The 13,305-nt window shown below is 40.4% G+C and overlaps 1 protein-coding gene across 4 annotated transcripts; it reads right to left on the reverse strand.

Annotated features, from left to right (window-relative positions):
• Nucleotides 1-1,675: 1,675 nt before the first annotated feature.
• ZSCAN16 (zinc finger and SCAN domain containing 16) lies at nucleotides 1,676-12,883 on the reverse strand. 4 transcript variants are annotated; one of them, XM_058554997.1, is made up of 4 exons: nucleotides 12,824-12,883; nucleotides 11,744-12,192; nucleotides 10,646-10,784; nucleotides 1,676-4,327 (listed from the first exon to the last, which is right to left on the reverse strand). In XM_058554997.1, exons 2-4 carry the CDS (start codon nucleotides 12,128-12,130, stop codon nucleotides 3,807-3,809), a joined length of 1,047 nt encoding a protein of 348 aa, XP_058410980.1. In that variant the 5' UTR covers nucleotides 12,131-12,192; nucleotides 12,824-12,883; the 3' UTR covers nucleotides 1,676-3,806. The 4 variants fall into 4 exon arrangements, 3 of the variants coding, with proteins under 3 accessions (XP_058410980.1, XP_058410978.1, XP_058410981.1); XR_009222081.1 differs by lacking the exon at nucleotides 12,824-12,883 and adding an exon at nucleotides 6,059-6,146 and having other exon boundaries at nucleotides 4,240-4,327; nucleotides 11,744-12,817; XM_058554995.1 differs by lacking the exon at nucleotides 12,824-12,883 and having other exon boundaries at nucleotides 11,744-12,816.
• Nucleotides 12,884-13,305: the final 422 nt, after the last annotated feature.

Genomic DNA, 13,305 nt, shown 5'->3' on the forward strand with positions numbered 1-13,305 from the left:
AGTTTTTGCTTGTCACAAGTGGGGGGTGGTAGTGGCATTTAGTGGGTAGAGGCCAGCGATACTGCTAAACATCCTACAATGCAGAGGACAGCTCCTCACAACAAGGAACTGTCTGGCCAAAAATGTCAATAGAACCACGGTTGAGAAACCATGCTGTGGGGGATTTGAGTAAGAAAGACTGAGATAGCTATTCTTTTAGAACCTCAGTTTAACTCCCTTGTGATAGGACTAAGGGGAGGACAAGTTGTTCTGAAACAGTGCAGCACTAGTTGTGTTTTCACTGTTGATGGACTTTTTGATTAGACAATAAAGAAATAATTTTAGGCACAGGATGAGAATGTAGACCAATTCAATAAAGATAACAAAAATAATATGTGCTGTGTACAACGTATCTTGGGATAAGGAGCTGATCTGTTCACCTTTGTATGGCTTGTATCATATGACCCAACTGTCTCAAATATGATTGATGTGATATATTAGAATTACTGGTCACTCTCCTCTTTCCCTGTCACCATCTCTTATTTTATCTTTGTTTCTTTCCCTATATCCTTGTTCCTTTTTATTAATTTCTTTTCCTTCCATTTCTCTTCTATCTTGTTTTCCCCCTCTTCACCAATACCCACACATACCTCCTATGTCCCTTCCTCCCCAACACTCATGCATTTCCTCCTTTCATAGCTGTAGGCTCCTCATTCAGAATCACCAGTTCACCATTATCCCCCATCTGTGTCTGAGAGCTGCCCCTTTCAATCACTCTGTCCCGTTAGATCATGAAAAGTACAAACTGCAAGTTCTTGCCTTCCTCAAAAAAAAAAAAAAAATCCCTCCAAAAAGGTGGGAGGAGCAATGCATATGTTTCTGACACAACTATTTGAGACACTGCCTTCCATGTTCAGGGTTCTTTTAGAGCAGGTGCTGTCATTCCAGGATGTCTCTCTGCTAGAACACAGTGGTTCTGATGATAATATCTAACATATTACATCTTCGCTTCCAGTAACTGGCTGTGACTGAACTCAGAGCTCTTCTTTTCAACTGGATGCATCTTCACCAGTTTTTCCTGTGGGTTTCTACAGACTTACTGGTACATTGCCTGCTTCTTCATAGTACTAGCAGGTACTTAGATCTTCTTTAATCTCATGCGTCCTTTGCCTTATGCTTGTAGTTATCCCAGGTCCCACTGGACTTTCTTCTGTCTACACCACTCCAGGCTGTCTCTGGCCCCATATCTTTCTGTACCTCCCTGACTTTTATCATTGCCCCCCTAGTCAACATCAGATGGTAGACACTGTGGTGGCAATTTGGAATCAACACCAAACCTAAAAAGGGTAGCGTGGTCTCAGTGCTCCAAACTACTCTTGACTCAGGCTTTGAGGGTGTACAGCTAACTCTAAGACTAGAACAATTCTTTGTACAAAACAGGTATTCAGAACTACTATCTGAATAGAATGTTGTCGTACAGAGGATGATAGAAGAAAACCAGTCTGTCATGTCTTCACCAATCTTAGGAAACCTAATCTTGTGGTAGCCAAGATCACCTTTCTTACCATTGCAGAAGCCTCTCTAAATTCAAGGAAGGACAAGATCAGAAACATGAGTTTCCCCTTTAAAGATTGTGAACAGCTTCTATGTAGGACGGTGTTTCTCAGCTAGACTAAAGGTAAAGGGCGAAAAGATATCATTCACTAAGCACCTTGCTTTATTTTTTAAAGAATGATGTTTCTAATACTGAAGATTTAATACGTTACTTTTCTCTTCATGACCATTAAAACATCTTTTATCTCAAATGCTGTGAAATATTGTTCAGATAATTATAAACCACAAAAACAAGTGTGAAACTTGCTATTTTAAAAACTTGTATCAGTTGATGTAAACATTCAAAGTAAACACATCTTTTTTCTTAAAGAGCATTATTTTCAAAAGACAAAGTTCAGTTTATCTTTATGGTGTTATGAGAAATGATTTAAGATTCATCTTCCAATAGTAGTAGATACAAAAATGATTCTGCTGGTTTTCCTACTCTCAAACACAATGCAAAAGTAAGGATGTGTAATTAATTTCTTCAATAAGAGATTAGATCACTTCCTGATCATTTTGGTGATGGCTGTTCCTAGAACCAGTGGTTCATGGCAATTTTATGGTGGTGTAAATTTGAATGTGTTGGGCCTTTGGCCACAATTCCTGTCATGCTATAAAATTCTCAAACTAGGGATGTAAAACTGTTGCAAATACATGAAATGCTATGGGATGTAAAACTGCTGCAAATTATGAAATGCTAGTATATTCCTAAGCCAAAAAGGAAAAAAATTGGATTGTTCACTATCTTAAAGTATTGGTGCCCTGAGAGTCCCAGTTTCTCATTACTATAGGGTATCTGACAGGGGATGCTACCTTATAAAGGTAATTACACTCTTTTTATAGAGATAAGGTAGTAATTTAAGCTTTCAATTTAGATTATTAGGTTATTGTGTTTACTTAATAATCATATTCCTCCAATTATAATACACTTTTTTTAAGGCTGAAAAAGTGCCATAAATTTATTATTAAGAAATTGTTTTCTTTTAGGGTGTTTGTATTTTATCTCCTGTTGCTATTGCAGCCTCCTCAGGTGTCTCTTTTGTTATCTTCATGAACTCAGAATCACACAGTATCAAAGCTGGAAGGTACCTTATCAGTGATCAATTTGGATAGCAATGTCCTTTAGAACTTAATGCAATGATAAAAACGGTCTATATCTGTGCTGTCCAATACAGTAGCTACTAGCCACCTGTGGCTACTGAGCACCTGAAACATGGCTAATGTCATTAAGGAACTGAATGACAGTGCAGTTCTAGACCAACCACTCCCCATCTCCCTCAGTTTACAATGACCTGAGACTCAGAAGAAAAGTGATTTATCCAAAGTTACAAATCCCTAACACACTCTTTTATCCCCCTTCCCAGCAGCTCCTACTGATCACTTACTGCTTTCCTTTCCACTTTAATGTTTTCCTTAGTCTGCTATCTGATGGTTTCCTCTTTTTTATCATTGGCAAACAAAAAAATTCGACAAAATGATATACCCCCTACTTTAAGATAAAACACAGATAAATATTTAGGCCATTTTATCAGTAATGATGGAAAACAAATACTTTTATCTCTTAATTTTCATCTATTTTAACTTAACACAACACACCTGGTGAGCCTCTATTATATCATCTGCACTTTACAGAAGGGGAAAATGAAGGCAGAGAAAAATCTGAATATCTTGCCTAAAGTCACACACTGAATGGTCAAGTAAAAAGGAGCCAGAGCCGAGAGGTAGAATTTATTGTCTTTCAACCAGGACACATGGTTATCTTAGGCTGCAAGTGAGCAGTGTTATCAATGGACAAGGCTTTCTGAAATAACTATTAATTCTTCCCAAGAAACTGAACTAATTTAGAAATAAAAGGAGGGCTGGCCCCGTGGCTTGGTTAAGTGCGCGCACTCCGCTGCTGGCGGCCCCGGTTCGGATCCCGGGCGCGCACAGACGCACCGCTTCTCCGGCCATGCTGAGGCCGCGTCCCACATACAGCAACTAGAGGGATGTGCAGCTATGACATACAGCTGTCTACTGGGGCTTTGGGGGGAAGATGGATAAATAAATAAAATCTTTAAAAAAAAAAAAAAAAGAAATAAAAGGAAATTTTATTCAGGTAGATTCTCTGGTGCCAGAGAAATTTTTAATGATGACTGAAGCTTTGCCTACATTCAGGATACTCATAAGGTCTCTAAGGTAAATTGATAACTAATTAGGCCTGAGAGTCTAAAGAACTTACTTCCACCATATTAGTAGAGCTTATTTGCTGTATGAATTCTTTGATGTCTAATTAGGGCTGAACTTACTCGGAACGGCCTCCCACACTCATCACATTCATAGGGTTTTTCACCTGTGTGGATTCTCTGATGCTGAATAAGACCTGTGCGCCCACTAAAATCTTTCCCACATTCTTTGCATTTATAGGGTTTCACTCCAGTGTGTACTCTATGATGTCCAATGAGATGTGAGCGTTGAATGAAGGCTTTTCCACATTCATCACATTTATAAGGCTTCTCTCCAGTGTGAGTTCTCCTGTGTTTACTAAGGTCTGAGCTATGACTGAAACTTTTCCCACAGTCATCACATTTATAGCGTCTTCTTTCCCTCTGTTGCCACTCTAATCTGCCTTCACTTTCAGTAGCATCTTCAGATTCAGGGTACTGAGAAATGTCTTTGTTGAGTCTGTCATTTATCTTCCCAAGGAATTCCATGTCTTTGGGCATATCTTCCTTTTGAGACAACTCTTCATTCTTAGTCCTGGTTTTATCACCTGTAACAAACAAACAGTACACAAACAGGTCCTATTCTAGGTTTGAGAAGCAAAAAGCCTATGGAAGAGAGAACATGTAAATGTTATAAATGTGTTATAAAAAAATGAAAAGTCATTTTCATGTCAAATATATATTGACATGTCAAAAAATATATCATGTCAAAATATATATTGACAATATAGGGAAGAAATTAAGAAGAGGCCAGTGAGGAAGATAGCAGCAACACTATTTGGGAATATATTAAGAAGAGAGGAAAAGGCAAAAATGTGGATCCAGGGGTTACCTGGCAATCCTGTGCAAAGGCAGAGTGGTAAATGGTAAATGGGGACTATAGATATGCCAAGGATAATTAAGAGGGATAAACAGAGAGATTAGAGAATAGAGATGAGGAGGAAGGTAAAAGTTTGGAGGGAACATGCAGGGGCCTGAAACATAGGTGGTAAGTGGGAGTAAAAGTAACTGGAGAAGATAACGGGATTAGGGAATCTGAGAGGAATGTAATGAGTAGGAACCATCAAAGGAGGGAAGTGTGTATGAAGAAGAATAATTAGCTAAAAGCAGAATGAGAGCATGCAGATCAGGGTAAATAGAAGGAGGAAGTTAAGCAGGAAGTGTCAGTGAGTGGTCTGGTGTATGTGCTGGGTTGCATCCTTTTTTCCGAAACTGACGTCGTCGCTATCATCTCCTCCTGTCTAAATCCTAGCTTGGTGGTTCTCAAACTTTATTGTGCATCAGAATCACCTGAATGGCTTATTAAAACACAAATTGCTGGGCTCCCCATCCCCAGAGCTTCTGATTTGGTAAGGCTGGAGTAGAGCCTAAGAATTTGCATTTATAACAAGTTTCCTGGTGTGATAGACACAGCTGGTCCAGGGACCACACTCTGAGAACCACTGGCCTAGCTGTTACTCCAGATCCATCTCAAACGCTGTCTCCTCCAGTATCCCTAGTCTCCCAAACTGGATGTGCTCTCTCTCTTGAGATCCCTCTTGAGGATCCCCAGGTCCTCAACCCCAAGCTTAGCATAGACCTTGGCACAGAGCAAGTCCTCAATAAATATTTGTTGAGTTGAATTCTATAAGAAAAGAGCTGTTTTGGTGATTTTGAGGGGGTAAAAAGGTGTCACCTATTGGCGTGCTGAAACCACCATCTCAACAGACCTAGGAATCCCAACTGTGCAATAATCATTTAATTACAGATAGTTTTCAGTGGTTCACTTGGCATGACGGAAGAAGCAGCAAGAGGCAGCAGAACATTTCACTGCCTGGGCTAGGTATGGAAAACACTGGCTCTGGCCTAGCTGAGTGCCATGATTTCATTCTTCATTGTCATCTCCATGTCCCCTTCCTACCAAATCTTCCTCAATTACCTTCCTCCTTACAAACATTTTTTTATCAGGCAACAGACTTTCTCCAAGTTTGGCTATTTGCTCTAAGATGACATTGTTTTGGAATCCTAAATGCCACATTATCTCTGGCTAGAAATTACAAGGACTAGAGCCAGAACATCCAGATTCCAGTCCTGGGCCTGCTGATAATTTTTATATTTTGGCAGATGATAACAATTTTGGTTTCCTTATCACCTCTGTACCCTCCTCCTTGCCTCTGTTTGATGTGATGAAGGAATGTATGATAAAGCATTTGTAAAAGCACAATGTGTGACCCGAGTATTGCTAAGTTAGTAGGGTAGTAATCATCAAGCAAACTATGGAAATCAGAAGCACCCCATACCATTAAGAAGTGTTCTCAAAGATCAACATAATTGGCTCAACAGCTTCTTTTTACATACTGGAGTCACTGCTGGTTGGCTTTCCTGTGGCTTACTGATGATGATGAATAAAAATAAAAAAAAGAAGAAGACAAAGAGTTGGCACCAATGCTCATTTCACTGCCTTCATGGTCCTCAAGATGAGTCTCTCTCCCATAACTTAAGGAGAAATCTGGAGAAAAATCTCTCACCAGGACTTCAAAAGACTTTTTTTTAAAATATAGGGTCGGTTTTCCTTGGTCAGCAGTTCAAATTATAACCTTCGTCCTTAGATCTGCGATTGAACAATGTAAAGAGTATTGTATGGAAACTGTCAAATGTGACCTTTTCTCATCTCAGGGCCTGCAGTCTACTTCTTGGCCAACTGGAGTTTCAGGGCCTTGTTTATGTATTTCTTCCGAGTGCCAGCTAGTCCCAGGCTAATAGGATTCCAAGAGACCTCGTTTCAGAACTGACAAAATTAGGAATATTTGGTTCTAGCATCTTCTGCCAGAGCTGTTCTTCCAATGTTATTTTGGCACATGTAACACCAAGGGTCCTTATCAGTTACAATTCCAGATAAGTCCAGCCCTGCTGGTCACTGAGATGAGGATAAGTCCACAAAGACCGTTTGATTACCATGTGTACGACATGCTTGACAGTCTAAGGGGAGAAAGGACAAGGTTAAATGATGAATGAAGTGAAACTGGAACAGAGTTAGGGGGACAATCACTTATTGCTAATGGAGAGAGTCAGTGTTGTGGGTTAAGAGCATATCCAAAAAGTTCTCTTTGAAATACTTCAAAATGTTACAAACAATCGCAAGATACTCAGCTCTCCAAGTTCTTCTGTCATATGTAAAGATAATTCTGTATTAAGTGACTACTATTGTAATTCCCAGTTATATTTATAAAGACGAGTCCCATGACCCTAGCCAACAGCTAATACTAGCATGATCTTGCTGGTACGGATACAATGAATTTTTTTAAACAAGAAATACTGCATAAAAAACAGACTCTCTGTTTAACAATAAACTTATTTTAAAAAGATATTGGTACATTATCATGATGGCTTTTAAAAACTGTTCTGGAATAGCAGGCGGGAGTGCCAGGTTCTGATTGTAATCTCAGCTCTGCCTCTAACTCCTTATGGAGACTTGGACAAGTCACAGCCACTGTGGGTATATTTCTTCAACTGTAAAATGAGGATTTGGACCAGATATTACACACTTTTAATAAAGTTGAGAGGCACTTTTTGAAATGTATGTGTTGTGATTTCTGCAGGGTTTTTGGGGGGTGGTGGTGGTGGTAGTGTTTTGGTGGGTTTTGTTTGTTTTTTGCTTGTCTATTTCTTTGGTGTGGAGTGTGGTGGTGGGGACACAGATAAAAATTATGTAAGGTTGCTGGTGGTGTACCTTAGAAAAAAGTCCTATTTATATGGTTCAATGTAGACAAAATGGACTTCTCTAAGAATTCTCAGGGCTCACAGGATAGTTAGATTCATTAAGCATCTTTCAGTAGATTAGATTAAGAAAAGACAATTCATATTTTAACTGTATACCATTCCCTTGAAAAGCTATTTTGGTAGCAGCACATGTGTAAGCCTGTACAATTTTAGGTATACGAAGTGTGCATTTTTCTGGACTTATGCTAACAGGAAACAGAGTGAAAGTAGTCCAGAAGTATTTATTAAAAAACAAGGAAAGACCATCTAGAATTTAAAGTTTTGCACAGACAAACCATTAGTCGTAATCAATAATTCTCTGTGTTCTACATGGTACAATTAATTTAGTACGTTGACATGTTAAATTATTGTGACCTATTTTATGAGTCTATGTCCTGTCTCCTCCCAAAAGTGGGGAGGGAAATTTCTTATTTTATGCCTCCTCACAGAAAAGAGGTGAAGGCTACACATAGTTAAGCTTACTAAAGCTTATTAAAACGGTCTGCATCTTTTAGCTTCTGCCTCAAACTATTCTTGCTAAGACTACCATTAACTTCTAAATGCCAAATTCAGTGGACTCTTATCAGTCTTTATCTTGTGTCCTATTAGTAGCATTGGCTATAGCTGACTCCTCCCTTGTCTTCAGTGACACCACCGTCTTTTGCCTCACTTACCTCTCTGATAGTCCCTGCTCTGTCTCCTTAGAGAATCCTCTTCCTCCACCCAAACTTCAAATGGTGACATGCCTCAAAATTTTGCATGTGGCTCTCTTCTCTTTTTACTTTATACGTTCTTCTTGGTCAACCCATCTACACCCATGTCTTCTACCATCTACCCAGGGATGACTCCCAAATCTCTTATCTCCTCCTACACCTTTCTCCTATATCTAGAACCATATTTTAAACTGCATTGCCTGCTGGATTTTATTTACTTGGATGTTTCACAGGCACTGCAAATTCACATGTATAAAAATTGAATTCACTCTAACTCTTCTTACACACAGATACGTCCCCCTTCTCATATTCCTCTCAATTACTGACACCATTATCTACCAAGTTGCCCAAGCCATAAACTTGGATTGTGTTAATATATCCCCCCCCCAATATCCAATCAGATCTGTGCATTCTACTTACTAAATATCTCTTGAATTTTCCCCTTCCTTTCTGTCCAGCCTATTCCCACTCTGGTTCACCAACCTCTATATTTGAGAGTGGTCTCCCCCAACCTCCCTTGTGTTTATATCTTTTCTCCCTCCTATAGTTGTGTGCTCATTCACTTATAGACTTTGGAAAATAGAGAAGAAAAAAATAAGTCACCTGTGATTTCATTATTTTGAAATAACTTTTCTACATTTGGAGATAATCCTTCCAATCTTTTTCTTTTAACAAAATGGAATCATGGACAGTGATTTTTACAAATCTGTGTCACCCACTCCTCTATTTAAAACCCACAGCTTCATCTGATAGCATGAAGTTCTGGTATTCAAGAATCTTCACCACTGGCCTTTGATTTTCCCTCCTACAAAATTCTCCATGTCAAAATCAAACTCAGAGCAGTTGCTGTTCTTAGAATGTGTTATGCTCTCATGCTTTTTTTTTTTCCACTGTTTTCTCTGCCTGGAATGTTCCCCCTTCCCAACCATCTCATTATCTCTGCTCAAGCAAACCTACTCTGCGATACCTTTGCGGGCCAGACACAGGGATAGCTATCTTTTTTCCTGTGGCTCACAGTGTATTGTAACTGCCCACTTCTCTGCTTCTTGAAGAGAAGAACTTAAGTGTCTTATCTTTGTATTCCTTACCTCTAGCATGGTGCCTGGCATATAGCTGCTGCTCAACAAATGTTTAATGAAAGAGCAGTGAATGAACAGAATAGGGGGTCTCAATCTCACCTCTAAAGCCAACCAGTAACCAACACTCCACTTTAAAAGCACTGAAAGACTCCTTTAAATTATACATAATTGAATGCTAGGCTCTCCAGATGTCAGCTAGGAATATCTTAGCTTAAAATAATTTTTCATATTAGAAAAATCACCTGGCAGGGATCTTAGAGAATGAGAGAACCATACTGATAACATTTAAAGTAGTGAGAATGGAATCCAGAATAGGCCAGAGTATAAAATACTGCCCAGGGGAGGCATTAAGGACATAAGAGCCTCTAGAGAAAGGACAGGGAGCACTGAAAAGAGTAGAGTTTGGGTAAACTGGGATTTAAAGTTTGCCCACTTTTTAGTGTAGTCTGGGGATACAGTAGACACCTTGGTTTTTAACTAGAGAGCTGATTAACGGGATGGGGGAGCAAACCAAAACCCAAACCCAGTCCACCTGACATGCAGAGAAACAAAAAAATGCCTGCTATACTGACTGATTCTTGCTCTCTCTTCCATACTTCTTTCAGCATGGGGGATATTATGGACTGAACTGTGCCCCCCAAAATTCCTATGTTGTAGCTTTAACCCCTCAATACGTAACTACATTTGGGAAAACGGCCCTTACATAGGTAATTAAGGATAAATGAGGTCATCAACATGGGGCCCTAGTCCAATAGGATTCGCGTCCACGTAAGAAGAGGTGGAGATACCAGGAGTTTGCATGCACAGAAAAAAGGCCAGCTGAAGACACAGCGAGTCTGCAAGCCAATGAGAGAGGCCTCACTAGAAACTAACCCTACTGGCACCTCTGATCTTGGACTTTCTAGCCTCTAGAACCATGGGAAAATAAATTTCTGTTGTTTAAACCACCCAGTTTGTGGTATTCTGTTCTGGCATCCTTAACAGACTAATACAGGGTGACATACAAATTCTCCTGCTCAAAATGGAAATTTAAGGGAATTTGAAACTAGCATCACCAAATAACAACAGATAGAAGTATAAGGTATTATTAATTTGAATGAGTATTTAAATCTCATCCCCCAGCTGTTGGGCCAAATAGCAGCTTTTAAGTCTAATGAAAAACTAAAATATAATTCTTTCTATGATGGGCCAAGGGTAGGAAGGAGAATAAGATCTTCTACAGTGAGGTGGAGGACAAGCAGGAAAATTTGAAAAGGAGAAGATAAAAGTGAGAAAGCTTCTCTCTAACCTAAGGAACCACCTCTTCCCTCATGTATACAAAACTCTTGCTCCTTACCATTCCTTTGGGGCTCCCCAGATTCTTGCTCCTGCTGGGTCTTCTTGGGATGGAGTTGGACAGTCAGTGACTCATGTGGCCTTCCCAAGGGGGCCAACTTGTCCAAAAGTATGATCTGTCTTTCTGAATTGGCTGGGTCCTGGGAACAATGAAGTATGATTGGGTTTGTAAGGTAGATTTTGTGCAAGAACTTCAGAGAAAAGATCAAAAGAAGCATCTGCCAGAGACTGAGGACACAGAAAAAGGGACAAAAGCTCATTCAATTGCAAATGGCAATAATGACTGAAAAAGAAGAGAAAGAGGCTAATCTGTACAGTTCAGGACACTGGAGAGTGAAATTCAGTGTCTCTTCTCACAGTGATCTGCAAAGGTCCAGTCATAGTCTTGGGACTTGAAAAGTATCTTAAAAATCATCTAGGCCAACTTCCTCTAAATGGGGGCATTTCTTCTCTAATTGTGTTGTCCAATATGATAGCCACTAGCAAAATGTGGTTATTGAGCACTTGAAATATGACTAGTACAAACTGAGATAAATGAAGTGTAAAATACACACCAAATTCCAAAAAAATACAAAATACCTCATTTTTTATACTGATTACATATTTTGGGTTAAATAAAATATATTTAATTTCACTTGTTTTTATTTTTTAAATGTGGTTACTAGAAAATTTTAATTACATATAAATGACTCACATTATATTTCCATTGGAAAGCACTGTTCTGTAATATCCTTGACATTTACTTGAACCCCAACTTGAATACTCCTATGGAAAGGGAGTTCTTTTTATAAAGTAGCCCATTTCATTTATAGGTAGCTATGAATGTTAGAAAATTCTTTGTTTTCCTCTGATACCTATTTGCCTTCCTGTAATTTCTCAGTGATCCTAGCCTTCCAAACTGACACAGAATCAGTCCAGTGCCTCTCTTTACTCAGCCACCCTTTAATTATTTGACACTGGCAGTCAGGTCCCTCCCTAAGCCTTGTTCCTCTCCAGAGTAAGATATTAAATACCTTCAGGTGTTCTTTCATATGTCTTTTGCTTTGGCCTGGTCCAGATACCCTCATCTCTCACAACCAAATGACTGCCCCCTTCTCACCTGCTTTGGAGGTTCATCAAGCTCTCTCTCCAGATCCTCCAGCACAGTCACCGCCTCCTCTCCGGTCTCTGGATGGTGCGCCTGCACCCATGCTTGCAGTTCCCTAGGAAGGATGCTCAGGAACTGTTCCAGCACCAGCAGGTCTAAAATCTGCTCCTTGGTGTGGTATTCTGGCCTCAGCCACTGGCGGCAAAGCTCCCTGAGCTGAGTAAGAGCTTCACGGGGTCCAGGTGCGTCCTGATAGCAGAGCTTCCTGAAGTGCTGCCTGAAGAGTTCCCTTCTGTGAGGACTGTACTTTCGTGAGACGGAGTCCTGGCCGCAGTAATGGTCTTCTGCCTTAACCATTAGAAGTCCTTTTTGTTCCTCAGGTTCCCGGGCTGTGGCCATTCTGGGCAGTTTTTCAGATTAATCCTCTGTCTGCGGTTGATTCCAGGAGAATCTCTTAGAATCTTGTCTCAGAGAAAAAGTTGTTACCATAGAGAAATGACAAAAGCTGCTGTGAACATAAACACTAATGAAGGCAAGCAACCAGCGTTGAGTAGAAAAAATAGTCTCATAGGAGGCCGTCAAAAATAACACTAAAGCAGAGGCATGGGTTTGAATCCGGGCTCTACCGTATAATTTAGAGCAAGTTACTTATCTAGACTAGAATTACAGATCCTCATGTGTAAAATTATCATGTTTCTCATAAGATTGATGTGTGGATTAAATGGGAACGTATGCAAAGTCCCTGGCCTGGCAGCTAGCACTAGTATGGACTATATAAACGTTAAGTATTAACGGCTTTGTTAAAAGGCTCTTTCATTTCACAACGTGAGATGCACGGGTCCCTAGGATTCGGTGGTTGTGGGGTACGTGCGCCAACCCAGGTAGGGGGTTAGAAGGATGCCTCCGCAGAGCAACTCACAATGAATGTTCCCCTCTCCGTTCTCTCTCGGAAGGCCGGCCCAAGACCTCTCCTGTCGGAGGAGCGGGGGAGGGGACAGCCCGCGACGGGGAGGTGTGCAGAGGGGAGTGCTGCAAACCACAACTATGTCCTGCCCCCTCCTCTTCTCCACCCAGGATAGGGGAGAGACTCACCTCACACTCGGAAAAGAACAGGTGCGAAAGCTAGTGTCCTTCGGCCGGCCCCAAAGGCTGAACTGAAACCGACCAATCGGCGCCCGGCTGCTGTTAGCCGGCACTTCCGGGCCACTCTAGGAAGCCTCGCCTCGGTGGCGGCGGCCGGGCTCCCTCAGCAGTCGTAGTCGGTGGAGGACCCGGATCCCGTGTGTTTACCTAATTCGGCTGCGGGTCCAGGAAGCCCGTCGTCTTTGCTGTTTTTAAAAAACTTTTTCACTCTCAAGACTTTTTTCTGTTTCATTATTAAGTAATATGAATAAGTAATGCATTCACATGGCTCAATATTTAAAAAGAATAAATGTCCCCCATCATCTAGTTTTGATAACCAATGTTTTTCGTGACATATATAAGTATATATCGTACTGTAAATATATTACGCAGCTATTTATTATCTTCGCTTTTTCTCCCTCTACACAAATGGTAGCACTTTGCTTTTTTTT

This window comes from Diceros bicornis, chromosome 14 (genome assembly GCF_020826845.1).
Source record: "Diceros bicornis minor isolate mBicDic1 chromosome 14, mDicBic1.mat.cur, whole genome shotgun sequence".
NCBI lineage: Eukaryota > Metazoa > Chordata > Mammalia > Perissodactyla > Rhinocerotidae > Diceros > Diceros bicornis.